At 33.1% G+C, this 26,019-nt stretch overlaps 1 protein-coding gene across 10 annotated transcripts in view; it reads right to left on the bottom strand.

The window, feature by feature from the left end:
* The window catches only part of LOC144978800 (MAP kinase-activating death domain protein-like), a 99,882-nt gene that overhangs the window by 21,354 nt on the left and 52,509 nt on the right, over positions 1–26,019 (bottom strand). For 4 of the 10 annotated variants that reach the window (XM_078925313.1, XM_078925312.1, XM_078925315.1 and 1 more), the window contains exons 19-28: positions 25,496–25,571; positions 21,738–21,875; positions 19,572–19,966; positions 18,771–18,950; positions 15,818–16,110; positions 14,299–14,515; positions 13,324–13,431; positions 12,010–12,174; positions 11,108–11,180; positions 10,528–10,634 (exon numbers count right to left, since the gene is read on the bottom strand). In XM_078925313.1, the coding sequence (XP_078781439.1) occupies positions 10,528–10,634; positions 11,108–11,180; positions 12,010–12,174; positions 13,324–13,431; positions 14,299–14,515; positions 15,818–16,110; positions 18,771–18,950; positions 19,572–19,966; positions 21,738–21,875; positions 25,496–25,571 (1,752 nt within the window). Of the gene's footprint in view, positions 1–10,523; positions 10,635–11,107; positions 11,181–12,009; positions 12,175–13,323; positions 13,432–14,298; positions 14,516–15,817; positions 16,111–18,770; positions 18,951–19,571; positions 19,967–21,737; positions 21,876–25,495; positions 25,572–26,019 lie in introns of all 10 variants that reach the window. The other 6 variants (XM_078925318.1, XM_078925317.1, XM_078925321.1 and 3 more) reach the window with 3 other exon arrangements.

Here is a 26,019-nt window from a genome sequence, read left to right as displayed (position 1 = left end):
ATACGACAAATGCTCGGTTGATAGGTAGATACTACTACCATCACAATATAAATAGGAGTATCAATAGCGGGTACGTACAGATGGAGGCAATGTGTATATAAAATACGACAAATGTAGGGCTTGACAAACAACAGTTAAAAAATAGACTATGACATGGTGGAAACTCATTGACTATGAAAATATATCACAAAAACATGGAAATGACCAAAGTATCACATGCAGCAAACAAGGTTTATCTCAAAAATTCTTTTATAATTATATAATCGTAATGAAAATTCACTTTGAAAATACACTCGACTAATTTCTATTGATTTAAGGTAAACTTGATTCAAATTTAAATCTTATAATAAAGTGTGTAAGTAAAAAGGAATTAATCCAATCACTCTGGCATTACGTACAATAGCTACTTATTAGAAATTTCCTCTGCTGACATATAACAACGCTTACTTTTCAATATGTTAAGGTGAAAAGAAAAAAAAAGCAAGTTAAAAAAAATAATAACATTTAGAATTTTCTATTTCTATCCACGGTTAGTTATATAAAATTGAGAAAAGCTGATGGCATCACCAGCACAGTAATGTCCACTATTCTAGCTATTGTGGTGGAAGGCGACGAGTCGACAGCCACAAGCACACATCAAAACTTGAAATGTAACAATATAAATTAACAACAGTGATCTACGCTATGACACAACTCTCATCACACAACTAGCTGGTAGCTGGTAGTAGTAGTTGTTTTAATTAAAAATATTTAAATGTAGAATATCGATGAAATAATTTTGAACTGACAATCAGAAAAATTGAATGTTTCTTACAGAAGTGTTCTCTCTTCTCCTCTTACAAAATAAGCTATTCATTTCAATACCCCTCTGTTTCTCGACTTTCCAAAAGAAATTTTCAGCTATAAACTATTAATTGAATAGGATTAGATGAAAGACGTGATTAAAGGCAGGAGAGGCTTACATTAACTTACAGTCGATTATTTTTTAAAGTCATATATCCATCACGTGTCAAAATTTCCGCACAAATGTTTTGAAATAACTGTGACCAATAAATACTGTTCAGCAACAAGCAACAGGTACTCCCTCAGACTATCTCACACACACATACGGAGTAATAAAAAAAACAACAAATCTTCTATTTGAAAAAAAAAAAAATAAATAAATAAATAAAAAATAACGGTTGAAGAAATCTTCAACCAACTAATACTACTAATACCAGAGTAACTAGTGTGTTGTTTTTTTTTGGTTTTTTTTTCCAACCAATAATAATAACAAAAGAAAGGTGATTAAAAAAAAAAAAGTTTTAAAAGGTGAAATGGGTTTTACCTCAAGTTCCTGAAGCGTCAAGAAACAAGACAGCAGCACAAATAAAATGATAAAAAACAAGTATAAAAATATGACATCACCGACAGAGAGTCATCCAATGTGGTAACAACTTAAAATCACATGTATTTAGAGTTAAAGGAAGATATTTTTTGTAAAAAGGAAGGGATGGGAAAAAATATGACAAATACTGAAAAACGATATCAGAAAAATATTTAAAAATTAAAAAGACATGACTGAGGTGTTGATAGTGAAAGGCTGACAGACAGACAGAGAGAGAGAGAGAGAGACAGAGAGAGAGAGAGAGAGAGAGAGACAGAGAGAGAGAGAGAGAGCGAGAGAGATAGAGAGAGAGAGAGATAGAAAGAGAGAGAGAGAGAGAGAGATAGAGAGAGAGAGAGAGAGAGAGAGAGAGAGAGAGAGAGAGAGAGATAGAGAGATGTGATATGAATACCTTTGCAAGGTTATAAATAAATCCTTCATCATTAACCGAATATTCAAACATTCCTTAAACAAAAATAACACAGGCATTCGTACAATCACACATCTATTACGCAAACACAAAATCAATTCTTAAAAAAGAAGAGAGAGAGAGAGAGAGAGAGAGAGAGAGAGAGAGAGAGAGAGAGAGAGAGAGAGAGAGAGAGAGAAAGAGAGGTGAATGAATGCTGTAAACACAACTTCTGACATTGTGACATTGTACACATATAGAGTTATAAGGAAATGTGTGTTGATTTGGAGGTTGACTACACAACAATTACAGCACTGTCATATGATGAGCAACAGCAAATCAGTGAGGAGCTATTAATAGTGTATATCATTAAGAAGACACGGAAGAGAAGAGCATAAGAGTTGAATAAGTCTAAAATATGAGAAACGTTACTTAGGAGATGTAAACAGAAATGTGTGGACCCAAATGAGAAGGGAATAAGAGTTGAGTACTTATATGACCAAAAAAAAAAAAAAAAAGATATTATAGAAGGAATGAAACTGACGTCACTCAGCTCTTTGCAATTGTCATTAGAAAGCCATTTTAATAACTAGTACTCACTAAATTCTAGCAATCTAGAAAACTATAAACGTTGAAGGTTACGTTTAGTTTTGTGTGTTGGTAAGTTATATCCGACTGGCAAATGTTATGAGTATTTTACCCACATGCATAGCATCAATAATGACATGAATTAGAATAGTGAGTCACAAAACGGAATATAGCCTCTGATCCACGGACTGACTGACTGGCTTTTCTAACTGTTGCTATTCAATTTTTATGGTACTTATATCATCAAGCTCTTGGATTTGACTGCTTTTTTCCCCCTCATAATGGTATATATAAAATCATTTTAAAATCCTTTGCCATGGGTGGAAAAGAGAGGTTGTGTTAAATAATTAAAAATCATTTCTTCTTTTTCGCGCTCGCTAAATTATTAAATTATTTAAAATAGCTTATTTTTTAAATTAATTGTTAAATCACAAGTGCAAAACGTAATGTGCAAGGCAGTTCGTACATTTCATAAGCATCGAAAATATTGACGTCATCATTGTCACCATTAACATGTCTTCTCTAATCACAGATGAGGTTATCAGTTAGGATTATAATCCTATGATTTTTATTATTATTATTATTATTATTATTATTATTATTATTATTATTATTATTATTATTATTATTATTATTATTATTATTCATATTATTATTATATTATTATTATTATTATTATTATTATTATTATTATTATTATTATTATTATTATTATTATCATTATTATCATAATTAATATTATTATTATTATTATTATTATTATTATTATTATTATTATTATTATTATTATTATTATTATTATTATTATTATTCGTATTAGTATTATTATTATTTAGCTCATTTAACTCTTTCGTGGATTGGCCTTTTCTCCTTTATTTTACTGTTTGGTTTTGATTTTTGTATTTTTTTACTTTAAATGTTTTTTATTTCTTTTTTTTTCCATTTAATTTAGAAAGGAAAGGTTTATTATGTTGAGATACATCCATTTTTTTTTTATCAACTTAGAAACATTACAAAATATTTTTATTAAGTTGGAATAGTCCTTAACCTTGTCAACCAATACAGTCAATCAATTTTTCATTTATAGCACCTCACTGACAATACCTATAAAATTCATTATTTCTAATATTAAATAATTTTTTTAAAAATTAGTAAATAAATAAAACAAGACTTGAACATCATTAAAAAATCTCAAAATGATATTGACTGATAATTTTTCAAAAGAAAAAAAAATTGTCTATGAAAACTATTTTTACGGATTGTGGCTAATCTAAAACGCTGAAATGTGACATTCAGCTCTCATTCCAAATCTTCCACTTTTCGGGGGTTTTTGTTCCTTTTTTTTTTTTTAGCCTTCTTACTTTTTAAAACATTATGGGGTTTTAGACGTGTATTGATAATCTGTGTCATGTCTATGTCAAAACAACACCAAAAAAAAAAAAAAAAAAAAAAAAAAAAATTGAAAAAAAAAAAAGCGAAAAGCAAAAAGAAAAAAAAAAGTTTCAAAAGACCAGTAGGTCTCAATGAACATAGAGATTGAGAGAGAGAGAGAGAGAGAAAGAGAGAGAGAGAGAGAGAGAGAGAGAGATAGGGAGAGAGAGAGAGAGAGGGAGAGAGACAGAGAGAGAGAGAGAGAGAGAGAGAGAGAGAGAGAGAGAGAGAGAGAGAGAGAGAGAGAGAGAGAGAAGACGAATGCAGACCTTTAATATCTGCAAATTCTATCCAATTTCAATTAAAAATGCAAAAAATTGCAATTCATTTTTGCATAAAGAGTATTGCTTTCTGTAAACGGAGTTCAATTTTTAGCTTTGACATTAATTCCACCTCGTAGGAGCTTGAAGTATTATTATAAATCAGACATCCGAAGAGGAAGTTATTTAGGAACTCCTCATGATATCGGTATGGAGACAAATGCTTTTTTCTCTCTAATTTCTAGGATAATTCGTATTGCTCTCAATTATTTGGAACTCTTGCTTTGATAAGAATACAACCTCCAAACATAATTCTGTTTTAGTTAATTCTGATGGAAATCCATGAAGTAGAGAGACCTTAACGCTCATCACTCTTGCCAGGAAGGCAAGCTGATTACCTTTTTCCTTGTGTGTGCCTAATATGATTTTATGCGACTATGTGGTCTTGTGGTATGACACTCGGTTTCAAATTGGAAGGTCCTGGGTTTGAGCCTAGCTCAGCGCATAGTTGAGTCCTTGGAAAAGACTCTTTTTTCACATTCTCTTACCGTACTCAGGGATAAAAAATGAGTACATGGCTGTTAACAACGATGTCTGTAAGAAAAACTGTAATTTCGCTTAACAGGTGGCATGTTCTATATGCTATTGCTCAGGAACCCTTTGTAAAGCACTTTGAGCAAGTTCAGTGGATATTGCGCTATATAAAAACTCAAGTTTTTTGTTTTGTTGCTTTTGGTGACATTATACGAGTTGGATATTCCGCAGGAGGAAGAGGATGAGAGAGAGAGAGAGAGAGAGAGAGAGAGAGAGAGAGAGAGAGAGAGAGAGAGAGAGAGAGAGAGAGAGAGACAGACAGACAGAGAGAGAGAGAGAGAGAGAGAGAGAGAGAGAGAGAGAGAGAGAGAGAGAGAGAGAGAGAGAGAGAGAGAGAGAGACAGACAGAAAAAGTGGTTGTTACGCTTGATATAGATACAAAATCTATATTGCACATATGACAATCTTTGGGTAATTAAAACCTTTATACAATATGACAAACGGCACAATGTTGATAGAATAAGATTAAAATTCAATCTAAAAAGAGAGAAGGAGAAATGAGACAAATAGATGGAGAAACTTCACAAAGATAATATGTACATCTTTAAAAAGTGATGATGATATGATAAATTACAAACTGACATAATTCCAAAGTCTGAAAGGACAAACCACGATATAACACTGATTTATTTTGTGTTTAAAAGGGGGAAAATTTTAACACAGACCAAGTTATCATCCTAGATTAAAAAAAAAAGTAAGATATTCAACATAGAGGTGTTAAAAAGATTTTTAAAATACTCAATAATCAGAGAGATTATTCAAAACAAAAACAAACAAAAATGTTTTTAAAAAAAACCTAATAGCAGCAACATTTACACAAGACAAAGGCAAATATAGAAATACGGCATCAAGAATTCAAGCCAACAAAGTAAACATCATCTTCGACGTCGTGGTCATCATCATCATCATCATCATCATCGGCAGCAGCAGCATCATCATCCACATTACCATTGTCATGTCATCCTCGTCCTCATCATCATCATCATCATCATCATCATCATCATCATCTTCACCACCACCACCACCACCACCACCACCACCACCACCACCACATTGGTCATCATCATCATCATCATCATCATCTTAACAGGCAATCCAAATAGAAAAAAAAAAAAGAAATCACCAGACAACAACCAACGTTTGCCCATACATCATACACGAATGGAAACGAACGCCGAAACATTCATACCTGGCATCAAAACACAACAGAACAAAACAAAACAGAGGCAAAAACAAACAAAAAATAAATGATCTCAAACAAAATCAGCTGTAAACTAAAAAAAAAACAAAAAAAGTGCAATGAGGAATGCACTGTGGGACCGTGAATTATTTATTAATGCGCATCTACCACTTATTTATAATATAAAGTTCGCCTTTATCACTTATTTATTTTTGGCTTAATTTGTTTTGTTTTTATATTTTTCCTTCATTTTGTTATTCTATTGTTTTGTTGGGGTTGTTTTTATTTAATCGAAAGAATTGAATTTGCCTGAAATTAGAAAGAGATTACTTTTTCTTACTTCTGTCCAAATAAAATATGGTCTTAATATATAGTTTTGATTTCGCAGTTTTACCTTCATACATATATTTCAATATTTGATCAAAACAACTTAACATCTATTTCTTATAGATAACGAGAGGTAAAAATGATGATTGTGACAGATCTGAATTGTAGTGTTAACAGCCCCAAAAAAATATTTATTGTGTGACTTGAGGCATTTGTTGAACTGGCAAAACCAACCGCAGGGTACTTCAAATGATTGATTGTCATTATTCTGACTTATACAATTGCTCTATGGCACATTGCTCGAATCCTGCCATGAAGAATTAAGCTTTGGGAAATGAACAAGAAAACCGCATGCGAGTGCTAAAAACACCCCACCTGCTCCTCTCCCCCCCCCCCCCCCCCACCCCTTTTTTTTTTTTTTGTTCATACTCTCAAATTATCTTCATTATGTAAATGTAATATAATATATACTTTCTTTTTTTTCTGTTTCTCATTATTATCTACGTTTACCTGAAGAAGGCTCAAGGCCGAAATGTTGTTTACTTTGTGTTGTATTTTTTACAAGAGTCGCATTTACTCCCTATATTTTACTCTCCATTTGATTGGCTCATTAAGGCACCCATGGCTTTGGGAATACTGCAGCATAAACGCTGTATCGACCTTTTCAATTAAATTTTCCTTTTGAGATATTTCTAGAGTTATCATAAATTTTGCTTGTAGCTTGTATAAATTATATTTTGAAGTTCCCTTGGTTTGTATCAATGGGTGGCCCTATATTCATTATATTTCAAGTTATTTTCTATGAATTTCCAAAAACAAACACCCAAAATTCATTATATTTGACATTGCTCTGTTTTGTGCCTTAAACCACAACTGATAATTACCATAGTTTTATAAGCAATTAAATTATGATATAAATGAAATTCAATGAAAGGGGTTTTAAATTTCAAATAGAGGCAAAACATTTTTTATGTATTGTATATTTTGATATCTATATATATGCTTAATACAAAAATAATATATATATATATATATATATATATATATATTATATATATATATATATATATATTATATATATATATATATTATATATATATTATATATATATATATATATATATATATATATATCTACAAAAAATAGAAGGGATTATTTCATTCAGGGCAAAATCGCTACAACATTATGGTGGTCCCACAAACATATTCTTTCTATGTATTCTTTTAAAAAAATTATAATTGTTTATATCCTTGAGCTTGCGTTAAACATACACTAAATTAGCTTTATTTAACATTATTTCAATTCTAATTTCTTCCCTCTTGTGTGCAGTTTCCTCCTTACTTAAAATTCTTTGAAAACAAACATCTTTTTTTTTTTGTTGAACTTAGTTACAAAAAGTATAAAAATGAGACGAGTAGTGTATATAAATCGAGCAGGGCATGACACAGACACGAGACTGGACATGAATAAAGATAAGAAATAGAAATTATGTAAAGAATGAAAATCCCTTCGCATCCCAAAAGGGAAATCGGTAAGGGACTATATAATAAAAATAATAATAATAAAAAGAATAATATGTCATACGGGGGTTCAAACCGAAACGGGTTAAAATAGGCAAAAAAAGAAAAAAAAAAAAAAAGAAAAAGAAAAAAAAATGAAAAGCAAAAAGATAAAGAAAATAAATAAATAAGAAAATAATAATAAAAACAAATTCGGTCCAGTCAAATTAAAAAAAAAAGTCACTTTTCTGTCAAAATTGTGTTGTTGTTCAAGCTAACGTCTTTGTTTCTCCTCTACGATACCTATGTAATGTTTTATAGTTGTGAGTCTGTCAATGTTAAATTATTGTCAGGCTTTACTATAAATAAATCATCTTCATCCTAAGCAATTCCTATAAAGATTTTTTTTTTTCTCAATATATACATATGTTGGTTTTTTTTGTTTTTTTTTTCAAATTATTTTGTAAAGGAAATAAGGGTAGAAAAAGAAAAGGGTGAATCTATCAGAAAGAAGGGGAGATAAAAGAAGAATTTATTTCAGGGTGTTTCAAGATCAAACATAGAAAACAAAAGACAAAATAAAACTCGCAAACAGGTCTTTCTTTTTTGTTGTTTTTTTTAACATGACATCTCATCATTTGAATATCACAGACATCAATCAAAATAGAGAACATGTAATCACACAAAAGTTTATATTAGGCACCCTTTCGTAACATAAACGAAAAGCAGTTTCATATAACTATCCCATGATCAACAAACTCAGTGGCTAAACACTTGCCTCAAAGGCGAACTGACATGTGTCAATACTTGCTGCCATCTAGATTTTTTATATTCTTCTGGCCACTCTGCCCAGCCATAAAAGTACTTTTCCATAGACTATATATAGCATCCTGTCCAAAGGATAGTGAGCAATCGTTACTGTCTGTTTAATGAAACAGAAAGACTAAAATAAACTTCAGCTCCATGAACCTTATTGCTTTCAAGGACTACAACTCGAGACTTTTATACTTAAATTATGAGGTTACATAAATGGAGGTTGTTTTTTTTTGTGTTTTTTTTTTGTTAATGATTGTTTACAGTTCACAAAGGATTCCTTTATCGTATAATAAGCTGATCATGTGATATTTATAAGATACGTCTTATGGCGTTTTTGTGAAAGGTGGGTTATAACACTTTATTCAAAACGCAGACAAAGATCAAAGATTCAACACAGGGACATCAGTCATTTTTATATATATATAAAAATAATAATAATAATAATACATTTATTGGTAACTATTTAAATTCAATTAAATATAGAAACAAATATAAACCAAAATATTAAAAAGGAATCTTATTCATATCAATAACATGATACTACAAGAAATAAATTAAGAAAATAGGATTCTGTGAAATTGATAGTCCGTTTGGAATAACAAAATGCTTCAAAACACATTTTTAAACGGATAATAGGCTAAAAATAAATGATCAAATGTGACCAAACATCTCAAAACTGTATTATGTTGGGATAAATTGGATCCCAACCAAAAATGTAAATTTAGACTAGAAATTATAAGAAATATGACTTTGAGCTTCGTTGATAAAAAAATTGACTTTTATTTATTATTAACCGTGACAAATAGAAATATCAAGTTTTAAAAAGGAAACTAGCATAGAAATTATACGAAATACGACTTTTGAGTTTCTTTGAAAAGAAATTGTATTTTATTTACTCTCAATTGTGACAGATAGAAATCAAATCCAAGTTTCAGATTTTTTGGCTGTAAATTTGAATTCAATTGGATTCAATAGTCTGATGTCACGTCGCCCAGCAACGGTGGCCATCATGGTAATAACAGAAAATCGGTACTTTTTATTCTTCATGTTGGCTAGAACTTTTCATACGTCTTGTGATCAGAATGTGTAAAAGTCAAAACATGATCAGATTTATAATTTCCTCTGGATACGCTTTTATGCTCGTCGGAGAATTGTTTCATATGGGCATCCGCCATTATTCCGATAGTTTAGAGCCAGTTACTAGGTTACCATGCGTCATTACGAGGGAAGTGACGTTACGACTGTTGAAACGTATTTCCAGCACCGCCTAGTTCATCACAACTTAAGATTGTTTTGAGACGAAGAGTCATGAATATTCATGAATCAAAATTCTAAACCACCACTGAGTTTGTATGGTAAAATGAGCCAGAATGAATAAGTGAAGAATTGAAACCATTTTTTTATATTCCCCTTAGTAAACGTAAGATTCCAAACGGACTATCCAAAAACATGAATCAAAATGCATATCTGTTAATAGTTCTAATAGTTTAACAAAGAAAGTTTGTTATGACATAAGGTAGATATTCAACATCGTATACCTAACCTTGAGCCTAGTTGGTCGTGTACAAAGTAGTGAATAATAACAGTGTGTTAACACGATGTCAACAATGCTAAAGCGATAAGCATTAATATTGTTCCTCGTTTTCTTCTGGTTCATTCATATATAAAGCACGTCACATCATTGATTATTCTATTATTCTTTTATATATATATATATCAAAACGTACACAATCAACAGTTAAAGTGTTTCTCAATTATTACATGAAAATGGCTTTAAAATAAACAAAAAACAAATTTGAAACAACAAGTAAATTTTCTGTGAGTATAATATAAACATTGACTAAATCAGGATCAACAAATATGAGTATGTGTGGATCAAATCAAAAATGACATATGTCTTTTTAAAAATTATTATTATTTAAAAAATAAATAAATAAATAAATAAATAAATAAATAAATAAATAAATAAATAAATAAATAAATAAATAAATAAACAAGAAAAAAGAAAAAAAAACCATAAGAAACTCAGTCTATCTAACAAAGAATGAGAGACTAACCTTGCTGTTCTGAAGTAGAAGACCAATTCCTTCCATACACACTTGAAGAAGACCTCCTTCTTTGGTTTTCAGGTCTTGGACAGGAAATTCTCCTCCAAGCTCTTGGCCTAAGCGTATTATAATAATAAAATTGCATCACTGTACAAAATATGTTATTCCAAAACAAAGGAGGAAATTATATATTTGTAAATTTTCTATGGACAATTGTGAAAATTTTTTTTAAAGCTTGATGTGGGAATATAGAGACAATCCAAGAGCTGGTCATTAATGGTTTCATGTGAGTGAATACCACCTACATAAACTGATGAATATATAAGGGAAAAATATTATATGACCAGATTGATTTGTGTTCATTTAAATCAGACTTTGATTTGTTGGTTAATATGAGGGGGGGGGAAACAGGACTCTACGAAAACTTTATTCTAAACGAGATTTTATCTTGAACGATTTATCTTATCCACACTCCACTCCACTCTAACTATATATAATTATCAGAAAATGAAAATAGCGTATTTGCTACCCACTAACTGCCATGAGAATCCATGATAAATAATTCTATACACATATTTTTTAAAATAACCTGGAGGGTGACCAGTGTTGCGGCTTGAAGCTTTTTCCATGGCTTCCTTCACAGATAGGTAGAGCTCTCGACACTGATATAAGGAAACAGAAGAAGGTAAAAAAAAAAAAAGTTAATGTACAATCAGCCATTTTCATTTCAGAAGTGATGAGGAAAAAAGACAAAAATAAATTTCATCAATTTTTTTTTCCACAGATCAGATTTAATAAAAATATGAAAAAAAAAAAAAAAAAAAAGGCATTTTCTAACTTTGCAAAAGAAAAATAGTTCAGTCACCTCTTTCTGTAAGGGTAATTTCTGAAAAGAATTACTGTTAAGAATATCTGTCAATATAAGATGAGATGATGTTTTACTACAATAAAAAAATTCTTTGATTTAAATACTTGTAACATGTTTTGACACAAGTCAAAGTGATACTAAGGGGCTAAAAGCTGTGGACTGTAAAAAGTAATAAAACAAAAATGAATATAGCAGCTTAAAAAACAAAAACAAAACACACATCACGTAATGTTTCCAGCTCAAACCCCTTCTTTGGCCAACAACAACAAAAAACAAAAAACAATGAAAACATAAATACACTACTAAAACACTCCTTTTTGTAACCTAGCAAATGCTTCCGTTTGTTGACAATCCAAGATCTCAATACAGAAGGGACCTGCTGAATATTTCTCTGCCATCGATCTGGTAGTCAATGTTTTTTTGTTATTGGCTGAAGGAGGGTTTTGAGCCTGAAACATTTCGTGGTTGTTATTTTGTTCTTTTTTGAAGCTGTTCTATTCATTTTTGCTTTTAACTTTTCATGGGTAAATTCTGGCAAGTTTACAACACTTAGGAATAATCTGTCAATTTACGATGAGGTGCTGTTTCAATACAATATACAAAACCTGTAATGTGATTTGTACCTTTTTGGTATAGAACTGGTTGAGGTGGACCTTGTCCTGGTTCCGTCTCCAAAGACAGAGTACCCGTGTCTTAGGACAGTAGGTCATGTTGACGAGCTTTTCAAACCACCACCTGTCATGGATAGCTCCTGTCACATTCCTCAGCAGTAAGCAGTCATCGCATACCTACAACACACATTGAAGGGAATTACATGTTAAATGTGAAAATGATTATCAAGACACACAGTTATGATCCACTACTTCAAACTGGTATCTTGTCCCAGATCAGCTAGATGCTACTTTTGTTTGTTTGTTTGTTTTTAAGGGTTTTACGGCGCTTGCAACACATTTAGGTTATATCAGCGCCAGTAAAAGGGAAGAAAATGGGAGAGTAAAAAGTTCTAGAATTACAATTAAAGCACCCAAGAGAAAGTAAGACAAAGGGGAACTGGGAACAAATAGGGATCAGATGTAGATTCCAAGAGCATACCACCAATGTACTTAGTTTGAGATCACCTTTAAGTCTCATCCGGACACAAGCACCAAATCCAACAAAGAGGAACACACTCAAATGCTTACATTATACATTCAAAATAACAAATATAATAATACATAACAGATAGATGTTTTACAATGAAAAAAATATCATCTCCCAAAACAATAACTATGCATTCGACTGTTTCTCTCCCAGCCAGGACTCCAACCAGGGCCAGGACAAAACCAAGCAATCTCATTTGAAGACAAAGACAGAAAGCATGATGGAAAACAGATATAAGGGGATAGAAGGCACAGTATGTACCCCCCTGCCCACTATGGGAGGTCAGGAACCCCACCCACAGATGCTGCTATGGAATTCATGACCAGATACAAACGTATGACTCTAATCATTATAACGTTATATTTACTATTCAGCCTCTGCTTCATTTTAACATCATACCCGATTAAGACAATGGGTCAATTTTCCAAAAAAATGTTACTTATAATGGAAAATAATATATTATTTCAATATACTCAAGTCACTTTATTTCAGAGATTACTGATGACTGAACAACTTTCCTTTTAAAACTGCTGATGACTGAATTACACAATATAGGCCCTACAGCAACAAAAAATTAATATACATTTCCAATTTTTCAAACAGAGACAAAGCTGTTAAAGGCCAGGTACTCGTTTTACACCTGATTAAGGTGATAGAATGTCAGTTAAGAGCCTTTTCCAAGGACACAACTATGTGCCGTTCAGAGCAGGACTCGAACCCAAGACCTTCTGATCTGAAGGCGAGTATCATACCACTAGACTACAAAGCCGCACAAAAAGTAAAACTTTCTTCCTTACCTCCATGAAAAGCATGTCCCCTGTATTGTCAGTGCCCCAGTGCACAGTGAAGGACTGCTTTTGTCTCTGCCGACTAGCCATGGGCTTCAAGTCAATGTCGTTTCCATACTGAGAAGACAGTGGAAATCATCAGTGAAAGACTTCTTCTCTCTCTCTCTCTCTCTCTCTCTCTCTCTCTCTCTCTCTTTCTCTCTCTCTCTCTCTCTCTCTCTCTCTCTCTCTCTCTCTCTCTCTCTCTCTCTCTCTCTTTTTTTTTTTACTCTATTTGTTCTTTTTAAAAGAGGAATAAGAATAAGAGACACTACTCTAAAAACATTTTAATAAATGAGATAGTGTTCTATAAAAGAGCACAAATGACAGCAAATTGTAAAAAAAAAAATATAAATAAATAAACAAATAAATAAATACATCAATATATTTTTTTAAATAATGGATAAATAAATACAAAGACAAGTCTTATTAAAAAACCTTTTGTAACATGAAAATCCCACATACACTATTTCAGGAAACAAACGAATTGTTCATTTAGAAATTATTATTGAATTGGTTCACTTTCACACATACATAAAATGGATGGAACATGGAATAAAAACATGGAATAAAAAATGCTCAAACTCAATCACAATTGTCAGTTATTAAAAAAACACAAGCGACACCTTTGGTATTTTAAAACTTAATTTATCAAAGTGAAAGGATTGAAAAAGAAAGAGAGAGAGAGAGAGAGAGAGAGAGAGAGAGAGAGAGAGAGAGAGAGAGAGAGAGAGAGAGAGAGAGAGAGAGAGAGAAAGAGAGAGAGAGAAAAGAGAAGAGAGAGAGAGAGAGAGAGAGAGAGAGAGAGAGAGAGAGAGAGAGAGAGAGAGAGAGAGAGAGAAAGAGAGACAGAGACAAAAAAAAAAAAAAAGAAAAGAAGATGTCTCTTAGGCAATAAACGGTTATTTGAAATAAAACAGTACGATCAATGCTTGATATACGTACAAGATTCTGTAAGCTGTCCAACAAGTTGTTGATTTCTTGACTCTGTGCCAAGCCTAAATGGGACTTCCCCATCAGCCTCCTGACTTTCTTTCTGATCTCAGCCTTTGGAACCCTCATCATCAGCATGAAAGCTGCCTGGTTGTACAGCATCGTTGACAACACGCAGTCCTCGTCAAACTCTAAACGCTTTCTTTCCAGCTCACCCAATGACTCGTACCTGTGTAAATTCAAAATGAAATAATGTGTAACACGACCAATGACTCGTACCTGTGTAAATTCAAAATGAAATAATGTGTATGTATGTAACACGACAAAAGTCGGATGGTAAGGAGTTGTAAGACAATTAAATCTGTCTTTGATTTTGGGACAAAGTAGCTTACATGACACAGGACTCAATATGAGTAAAGTGGACCTTGACCAAATTCAATCTATTCATTTTTTTTATAAATTGAGATTTTATATAGGGCAACATCCACTGAACATGCTCAAAGGGCTTTACAAGGGGTCCCTGACCAACAGCAACACATAACATTTTGAACAGGTCATGACGCCTATTAGGCAATATTGCAATTTTTTTTCCGACAGAGACAATGCTGTTAATGGCTAGGTACTCATTTTACACCAGAGTATGGTGAGAAAATGCGAGTAAAAAGCCTTTTCCAAGGACTCAACTATGCACTGAGCGAGGCTCAAAACCAGGACCTTCCGATCCAAAAGCGAGTGTCATACCACAAGACCACATAGCCGCACCAAAGGAAAAAATCCACAGTAGAACACAAAGTTGAACGAGTTAGCATGTAAATAGAGTGCTCTTTCGATCGCCATTATAGCTTCACTATTGACATTCAAAGCACAAGCACCTTGACCCAGCAGCGTAGTATTTGCTTCATACCAAGAGTGATAATGGGATCAATTCTCCTGCTGCATTATATGTGCAGCTATGTGGTCTAGTGGCACGACTTTCACCTTCGGATCAGAAGGTCCAGGGTTCGAGACCCGCTCTGAGCTCATCTTGTGATGATGAAAAAAATGGAATTTACTTATTTATTCGTTTTTAACCAAAATCTAGAGGTGCCTAAATGAGCCAATAAGATGGAGAGAAAGATAAAGTGAGTAAATGTGACTCGTATATAAGTGAACAACACAAAACAGATGACGTTTCAGCCTTTGGTCCTCTTCAAGTAAACATATTCCTTTCGAAGCAGGCCAAAGGCCAAAACATCGTTTGTGTTTGTGTTATTTTCCTTATAAATGAGTCACATTTACTCATTTAACAAGAAATGAAGTGAGTAGGAAAGTGGCAGAAGACAACAGAGAATACAAACTTTGCGGCGGCAATGGGGGTTCAAACCCACGACCTACTGGTACGACAACTCTGCCCGGCCGGGGAGATTGTGACTCTACCGTATGAGCTATCCACGACCAAAAATAAAAGTCGCTTCAAAGCTTAGTCTTACTAGGACCTTCTCTCCCCGACTTCTTGAGGTCACAGGTTCAACACACACACATTCATTTTTACCTTTCCATCATTTCTGAAGGTCTCTGATCCATGCCGATAATATCACGTTCCTGGGCTACAGCGTCCAAAAACATGTCTTCCCAGAACTGCATGTGGTCCCATACACGAGAGCGGTCCTTGCCCACTAAACCTTCAAACAGGTAGGTTTTTGTCGGACTATTTTCCGTTGTCAGGGCTGCCATCCCAGTATGCACCAATTTTCCCTCAGTGTATCGGTAGCCTGAGCTGTATGAGCTTTTGGTGTTCCATGTTCCTGATGCGCGACTTCGACGTCCATGGACACTGCCAACACCCTGTGGAATAAACAAAAATGTTTCAGGGAATGACATAATCAGTCGAATGGTGAAAAGGTTTGGATGAGACATTACCAAGTTTAGTTACAAGGGCTCTTTCATAATTAACCGAAAAATGCCTGTTAAATCTGCGTTTTTTATGCTATCAACAAAATTCTTGCACGTGTTCATACCTTGACTCGTCCTTCATTTCTCTACGTAACAGCCAAGTTTGTCGACACACTTCTGCCAACGCCGCACCATGGAATAGATACCCTCTCGGAAGAAATTTCCGTCAAGGTTTTGTAGCCATTTCCGCACATGGTCAACAAGTTCTTCATCGACATCAAAGCGCTTTCCTGCCAGCTCACGTTTCAGTGGCCCAAAGAGGTGATAATCAGATGGTGCGAGGTCTGGACTGTGTGGTGGGTGTGGCAAAATCTCCCATCCATATTTCTCTAGCCAACCTTGCGTCACTCGTGCTGTGTGGGGTGTAGCGTTGTCGTGTTGCAAATGACCCCGTTGGTCAACTGCCCTGGGCGCTTTCTGCGAATGGCCTCCCTAAGATTGTCAAGAGTTTGGCAGTACCTTGCAGCATTGATTGTTTCTCCAGGTTGTAAGGTTTCGAACAGAATAACACCACGACTGTCCCAGAAAACAGTTCCCATTATTTTCTTTACTGACCGCATGACTTTGAATTTCTTCGCGACAGGTGAGGATGGATGTTTCCATGTCATCGAATCTTGCTTTGTTTCTGGGGTGCAATGGTGCAACCAAGTCTCATCACCGGTGACTATGCTGTCAAGAAAAGTCACATCGTACCCTAGAAAGTCTCTGCCGGCGTTGGCAGTATGCCCATGAACCCTGTGTGAGCTCTTGCTTCTTCTCAAAAGTTCCCTGCAGATGTCCAATCTTTGTTCTTTATGATTGTCTGTCAATTGCTTAGGAACCCATCTTGCGCTGACTTTTCTGTAGCCAAGTTCATCAAATACAATTCTATGGGCAGAAGTTTCCGAAATTTCAAGACTGCTTGCGATTTCATGAAGTTTCAACCTCCTGTCTTGACGAATAAGCTCATCAACTCGCTTCACATTGTCTTCTGACGTCGCAGTTATCGAATGCCCTCTCCCTTCCCTGTCTGTCAAGTCGGAATGGCCGGCTTCAAACAAATTACACCAGTGATAGACTTGTGTACGGCTTATAACATGCTCACCATATACACTCTGAAGTTCTTTATGAATTTCGGTAGGATTCAGACTTTTGGTGTTCAAAAAACGTATGACAGCTCAGATTTCCTCCTTTGACCAAGTTTCAAGGTGGGCCGCCATCTTTAAAATCGTCTAGAAATTCATTGTGCAAAATGATGCACTTCATAATTTCTGGGAATATCCGTAAGGAAATAAGGAATATCATGTCGTTTACAGAATTAAAAAATCTCCACTGGTTGCTGTGCAATGGGCATTTTTCATTTATTTCTGAAAGAGCCCTAGTAGAAGGTCAAGTTTTATTTTTAAAAATGAGTTTTTGTCATAAATGATAAAATCAACCCTTTTTTGAATATCTTCGGGAAATATCTAAGCTTAATTTCACTTCTAAATATTTTTTACAGCTTGTCAAGTTGAAAAATTATGAAATTTGAGAAAAGTTGCTGGATACCTTTCCCACACATCTGACTATAACTTCATGAAAAATCACCCGATTTACTTCAAATAGAGATTAAAATGCTCTGGGGAGCATATTCTTTCAACAATGCAAAAAAGGGCAAATCCAAAATGTTCACTTTCCGACTGATTATGTCGTGTACTGACACAAATCATAAAACTGAAATCTACATGTACTCCAAAAAATTGATACATGCCTTTCTTTTATATTGAAGTTACGAATCATAATAGCAATTTTCAATAACGTCTGAAGGTGTATCTTATCACTAAATATTAACGTTATTCAATTTTTGTTTTCAAATATACATTATGTGACTTGTGTATATTGTAATTGTGATTGATGCCTTGTTTATGCTACTTTCATTCTAATATTGGTTGATTTGGTTTTAAAGTATTATTGTATTCTGTGTAAATAATGGCTAGATTGTTTTTTAGCACTTTTTGAGGGTTCAATGAATATTTTTCTGCCCTTGACTTTAACAGGCAAGATAATTGCATGTGGCAAAAGAATTACGTCTTCTTTCCTTTAGTAAGATTATTAAGAATAATAACAATAATTTCTATTTTTAAAAATAAAATAATTATTACTTTTGTTCACCCCCAACTCCGGGTGATTCCTATTTACAATTGACTTTGTTTTATAATTTATGTGTATAATCCCTCTAAATTGTCTTGACCATGTGAAAGGCTTAAATTTTACTATTCTTAGATCATAACTGGCTGATACCTTGAACCCTTATAACTAATTAATAATAATAATAATAATAATAATAATAATAATAATAATAATAATAATAATAATAATAATAATAATAATAATAATAATAATAATAATAATAACGATAACGATAATAATAATAATAATAATAATAATAATAATAATAATAATAATAATAATAATAATAATAATAATAATAATAATAATAATAATAATAATAATAATAATAATGCTGAAAACTTATATCGCTGAAAACTTATATCGCGCTATTCAATATTAAATATCAATCCATTCAACCATACCATTTGATTTTCCATCTCACTGTCAGACAAGGCAGTACGAATACTCTGATGATTGATTCTATGACGTCGTTTCTCAGCGTCGTCTTTCTCAGAGTTTGTGCTGACTAAAGTACTGGCTTCGGACATTTCCGAATCCAAACTGCTGAACTTGCGATCCAGCTTGCTGGCTTTTATTAATTCCTGTTTCAAAGCGATAGAAAACACTCAACTTGAATCGATGATTTAAGAATTACGAACTGATTGAGGGGGAATGTCAACAGTGAAATATTTTTTTCGTCCTTCCAGACAGAGAATCCTATACCCGTTAACAGTTTCTACCTTATTTATCCAAGATAAATTAAGCATAAAAGTGATGGTTTCATTACAAATTCAATTATGATAATCTTGAATAAATAATTTAAATCTTGGCAAATCTACTTATTTTAAGCTTTTAGTCCCAAAAAAAAAAAAAAAGTTGATTCTCTCCCCTGATCAAATTTGAGCAGATTCAAGGTTCTAATTCTATCCATTGAGGATTCATGGTGCACTTTAAAAACATCTCGATTCGATTCTAAAAATCATGAATACACATTTGAAAGCCTTTAATTTGAACAAAAAAGAAAAGTTAGTCATTTAAGTTAAATAAGGACTGGTTTATAAAAAAAAAATATACCAAGATCTTAAACTCAACATTGTCTTCTCTTTCAGCATAAAAAGGACATCACTGTTAGTTATTACTTGTGTTTGAATTGTATAAATCTACTGACATGGAGCTTTGAAAAAAAAAAGAAGAGAAAGAGGAAGAAAGATTTAATCCCTTACCTTGTTTTTAACCATCTCTCTCAGCATGTCTCCCCTCGCCTCTTGTTCCGACTCTGTGACAACAATGTCGCAGGACGGAGGCAGATGCAACGCTGGACGTCCTCCCTTGTCCACGTTTTTATTCCAGTCCGCTGATGACGTTGTGTTGTTGTCACCACCACCACCCATATCTCCAAATTCTGATATTTTAGGATTATCGTTGAGATCTCGCACACCTCCATCACCACCACGACTACTACTTCTCGTTGAATGAGTGCGTCCTGTATTGTGATGGCTGCTATTGTTTCTAGTGTTATTGTCGGATCGATTGTCCCTGTCGCTGACACCTCCTTCATCCGACGTGGAGGTGATTTCAATGTTTTCAAACTCATCCCCGTTTACAATGACAGGGGAACCTAACAGCCAAAATAGAAGACGCAAAAAAAATATGTTAATGCTATGAACTTGTGATTCAATGATACATATAGCAAAGCAAATTAATATCAATATGGACATTTATAAATCCTTCTCTACAGTTGTGATTTCAATGTTTTCAAACTCATCCCCGTTTACAATGACAGGGGAACCTAACAGCCAAAATAGAAGACGCACAGAATATGTTAATGCTATGAACTTGTGATTCAATGATACATATAGCGAAGTAGATAAATATCAATATGGACATTTATAAACCCTTCTCTACAGTTTGAACAATGGACAAAAAAAACAAATTTTAAAAATTCTCTTTATTCATCCTATAGAGGAAATTAGTCTTTAAGGTCTATTCCAAGGGAAGACTGGAATAATCCAGGTATCAGCTGCAGTATAGCGCCGCAAACTAAGCTAGGGCGAGGTGACTTGCTCAAGGCCACACAATGCCGCAGGTATTCAAACTCGGTACGAGGCAAAGACAGTTCCACTGAGCCATACAGCCCCATACAATGAAACATTTATTCCCACCAAGCCACCTGGTGTAAACTTTCCATTACTTACAGTACAAGTTTCTTTCAAAGAAGCCTTTGGATGTCAGCACTCATATTATAATATCACAAATAAGGATTGTTTGGGAGTCTTTTTTACAACTGAGTCAAGCATGACAATGTACGTAGTGTGCCTGGCCCAAATACATGGGGAAAACTGAGAAACAATCAATCAATCAATCAACAATGAAAACCTATATACTGTCCGTAGTTAACAATCAAATCGATGTTTTCATTGGCAATCAATACATTGATTTAAATAGAGGGGTAAGGAAAGCAAAATCTGAATGCAATAAAAATACAATAAGAGATTAAAAATCCTTTCCATACATAGGCATACATAAAATAATATTTTTTAAAAAGCGATTATCGGGAAGGGGTATTGAAAATAAAATTGATTGTATAATGAGGGAAATCAACTAAAAGGGGGAAGGGTAACCCCAGAATTTAAAAAATACAAAAAAACAAAACAATGATAATCTTAATTTAGAGTAATATCATTACTCAATCCCTAAGTTTTATTTAAGTTCGTACAGCAAGTTATTAGACACAGCACTCATTTTGAGAGAACAAGTATTGTTGTTATTAGCGGTGTTTAGTAATCTAAAACTAATAAATTGGATACAAATCTAACCCAAACTTTTTCCATAAAATGTTCACATGTTTTTTTTTTCATCATATGGAAAAAGTTAAAGAGAATAGTATGTCTATTTGTGAATGTTAGTAAAATCATATAGTTGATAAGAAACACTACTTGAAATGAATAATTAAAATGATAACGTTATATTTCTCATTGTTTATAGTAAAGATAAGGAATAACAAAACTACAAGAGTTACTATTGTTTATCATAGTCATCTGTAATAAATTATTTATTGTCGTGGCATCCTTGTGTGTAGCCAGGTACCCGATCTCACCAAATCAAATGGGATAAAATGCAAAAGTACTTTGATCGAGGGCAAAGTGATTGGCCAAAAGAAAAATATAAGCTCAATTTGCAACTATTGTCATTCATCAAATCACTGATCACACTTGCTGTTGCTTGACTTTGTAAAATAGAGAGGCAACTGGTGTGGATATGTGCTATCTTCCCAGGTTCCCTTTGGGTGATGATCGGTAGAGGCATCAATTGGGTATAACTATGACAATGATAACGGAGCTATTTCAGCTTATGGGAAGGACTATGACAATAATGATTTGACAACTTGCCTGACTCAGAGCTGGGACTAGGGGTAAAAGGCTCGTTTGCATTAGGATTGTTGGATGAGTAAGGATTGGAGGACGTGGGGAGTGGGGCAACATGGACTGAAGACATGGAGGTGGAGTCCCGTTTGCCGGACCACCATTCTGGGGAGAGAAGAGACATAGCGTCTGTGTCGCAAGCAAACCAGCTGATTCAAGTTCATGGTCATCCATACCACAACTTAAATATCAAACCGTTCAACACACGTTACTTGGAACAAATTTAATTAAACTTCTTCAAAAGTACCAACTTTCTCAATTCTTTTATTGAATTTCACTCAATAAACAAAGTATTCATGTGTTGACTTGATTTCGATACCAAAACATAAATATTAAACAGATCAACACACGTTACTTGGAACAAATTTAATCAAAATTCTTCAAAGTACCAATTTGCTCCATTCTTTTATTGAATTTCACTCAATAAGCAAAGTATTCATGAATTGACTTGATTCTTATTATAATTGTGTTTGTTTTTTATTTCTTTTTGTCCAGACTCATTGCAACTTTGGTCACTCGGCAAAGAGACAGCTAAAACATGCACTAGTAGCACACTAACTGTACATCTATCTTTCTAAAACCATGATTTACACTGTGAAGGAAAAGTTTTGAAAATCTAAATCTGGAAGAAAAGGTATTTTTAAAAAATCTACTACTTAAAACGTTTTTATATTGTTGCATTTGAACACCAGGACAGTAAACATTTAGGTCTAAGAAGAAATTCTGGCATTCAATCTGTTTATTTTGTTCAATTTCCCAATATAAAGATTTCCTCTTGACATCAAAACCAAAAAGTAAAACAGGAAATGATTTAGAAAAGCAGATCACTTATTTTCAAACATTTCCTAATACTGTAATTTTTTCTCTCATAAATTGTTTTCTTTCAATATGATCTATTCTTACACTGTATTTGAATGTATTTCTATTCACACACTAACAAATTACTTTATTTTTGAGCACCACATTTTCTTTTCAAAGTTTTTATGGAATGAAAATCAGATAGCAATATGGATCTTCTCCATTGCACTTTACAGCATATTTGGCCTTTTTGAGCAAATCAAAAACTTGTCAGAGAAGACGTACAATTGACTCTTTTCAATTACTAATATACAAATTTTAAAACCTTAAGTCAAAACATAGCCGATGCACAGTTCATTCACAGATGTAACAAAGCCGATGAACAGTTCACTCCAAATGTATGAAATGGAACTTTAAAAAATCAGACATATACAAAACTGTTTCTTCCCAAAATCGATTGAAGATTGACACCATTGAGGATTGGAATGATATGCTGGATGAAATGATGCTGAACCAACAGTAGAGCAGTTCATAACGAAAATGAAAGCACTCAACAAAATGCAACATAATGGGTTGGCTTCGAAAAAGGAGGAGGAGGAGGAAAAAAAAAAAAAGAAGAAGAGGAGGAGAAAAAGGAAGAGGAGCTGAAAGAAGAGGACATAAAGGAAAGGGTAAGGAGGAGGATGAAGAGAAAAAGAAGAAAAATTATCTTAAATATGATCTATATATTTTCTCACAAGAAAGACCAAGATACGGCGAACAACCCATTCGATAACCAATTTTAACCATATTATTATCACCAGACAATTAAAGATGTATGCTTTCACCCTTTGAAAACAGTGGTTTGCTTGCAACACTAATAATAGTATTTATATATAAATATTTTAAAAACTAGGAGTGTCATCATTGCACTGATTGGTCTCTTTGGATGCAATTATTGTCATAAGGATCCTCCTACCCAGCGATTTAAAAAACGTAAAATATTTTGCTACAAGTTAGTATCAGAAATCAACTAAGGAGAGAACATTTCATGAAATCGATGGTTTCTGAAAAGTTGAAACACAAAACTTTAATTCAAGTTCAATTCTTATTTGTTTATTAATTCATTTATATATATATATATATATATATATATATTATATATATATTATATATATATATATATATATATTATATATATATATATATATATTATTACATATATATATATATATATATTATTACTTATACTTTTTTTATTGATAATATATTTTAACTAAATAAATAAAGTATATTCATGTAAAAAAAAAAATCAAGGAACAAAATTCATTATAAATGGTTTATAAAAAGCAGAAACAGCTACTTTAAGTATCATAGAGCAAAAGCATGAAAATTGCGGAGATAATTAAGTATATCATTAAACTTGACGAAGGAGGAAACAAATAGTTGAAATAAACTTATAAAAACTGTTTTTAGAGTGCAACTGCAAAGAAGTAGAATGGCGGTGAAAGCTTATGTACTTATTTTCTTTTTTTTTTCTTTTCAAACTTTGCCCACATTTAAATTTATTTCTACAAAATGACTGGCTTTTTTTTTTTTTGTTTTTTTTTTTTTTTTGCATATTCTAAACTTTCAGAAAAACCATATAATAATTAACAAGGAAAATATGACAGTAAGGCAGTATAACAAGACTATGTGAGTAGAGAAATTTACTTACAAAATCGGTCTACCATTTCTTAATCTCTTTAGATATATTAATTACTACTATCCTTCGTACCCCATTACAGCATGATAGCTAGGTTTCAGTGCTTTCCCCATTTCAATTTCAATCTTATCTCACGTGAATGCTAAAGTTTTATGAACCATAAATTCCCCAGTGTCGTCTACTACTTAACAAGTAAGATGCTGATGTGTCTCCTTTCTAGGAAAAGTCGGGTGGGTGAAAACTGAAAAGTGGAATAATGAGTGATGTGACACAGCACCCAAAGGATATTCTAAGTGCATTGGTTGTCCGGGGGGGGGGGGGGGGGGGGGGGGTTGATCAAGTAGTACCGATCCATCTTATTATCTTATTCAAATAATGCATTGAAATTTTTTTTTACCAGTATCATTAATTACTCAAAACCAGCTCAAAAAACAAAAATAAAATAAAATTGAGGAAGACTGATTTATCGGGATAGTTATTGTTCCTGTATTTTTCTTACTTGCTTTGGTACCATTTCATACACACTTGTTCAGATTTTTTTTAAATGTTTTCGTATGAAGTTACTATCTCTTTTTTGAAATGTATATTTGTCAACCCTTAACAAATCAGTGAGAGAGGTTATCATAAAACAGTGCAAAGGTATACAAGTTATATTGGAAGAAAAAAAAAATGCAAGTTTCCCAAGCCACCAATCAAGTATGTTTTAAAATGTAAGCAATAATAAAATTAAAGAGTTTAAGAGTGGTGTGTCCATTTTTTTTTTTTTAATCCCTAATATAATGAGAGTGCATATCATAAAGAGGTAGAAAAAAACCTATTACACAAATCATGATAGGCTTCATGAAAGCAGTTCTTAAACAGATTCAAAAAGGATCATATTGGCAATGTTATGATAAGATAAAGAGGTGGAATGAAGGAAGAAGAGAAAAAAAATGAAGGAAAAAAGGAGGAGGATTAGGAGGAGGAAGAGAAAAGGGAAGGCATAAAAAAGATTTTAAAACTCTTGCATTAAATTTTTAATCCGATAATATAAAAATGAGGGATTGTGGTGATAAGATAAGAATCAAAAGACCCAAATGTAAGCATCAAGCAAGAACTGATAATTTAGATTTAGACAACAAACTGGATTTGAAACGTACTTTTTGAGACTTGATTATCGTACCTAATTTGCATGAGAGCAAAGGGGGAAAAATATATAGAAATATAAGAAAAAGAGGTGTGAAGAAAAGACAAGAATACTTACTGGAAGTTGTGATTTCATCTGACAGGCGACGACTGGTTGAATCGAGACTGTCACGACTACCATGCAGGGACAATTTCTATTGGGGGCACATAGTAAAAAAGGCAATATAAATCATGGTGTGATCAATCCAAAGGGGTCATCTTTTGTAAACCTTGTTGTCTACTAGAGTCAAACTCTTACAAAGGGTCCCTGGCCAACAGCAACACCTAACATGTAGGATGAGACATGATGCCGGTTAGGCAATATTACAATTTTTTTTTTTTTTCGACAGAGACAACACTGTTAACGTCTAGTTAATTATTTTACACCTGAGTATGGTAAGATAATGTCAGTAAAGAGCCTTTTCCAAGGACCCAACTATGCACAAGTGAGGCTCAAACCCAGGACCTTCCAATCCAAAAGTGAGTGTCATACTACAAGACCACATAGCCGCACATCGTGATCACCCGGAAAATACTGTTTTGAAATGATTGGTCAATATAACTGAAATGATTTACAATTGTGAGCTTTTAATAATAAAAACG

The sequence above is a fragment of the Berghia stephanieae genome, chromosome 8, assembly GCF_034508935.2.
Source record: "Berghia stephanieae isolate SIO BIC M18660-M18661 chromosome 8, UCSD_Bste_1.3, whole genome shotgun sequence".
Lineage (NCBI taxonomy): Eukaryota > Metazoa > Mollusca > Gastropoda > Nudibranchia > Aeolidiidae > Berghia > Berghia stephanieae.
The sequence above is the reverse complement of the archived record's forward strand: the minus strand, read 5'-3'. Positions and strand labels throughout refer to the sequence as shown.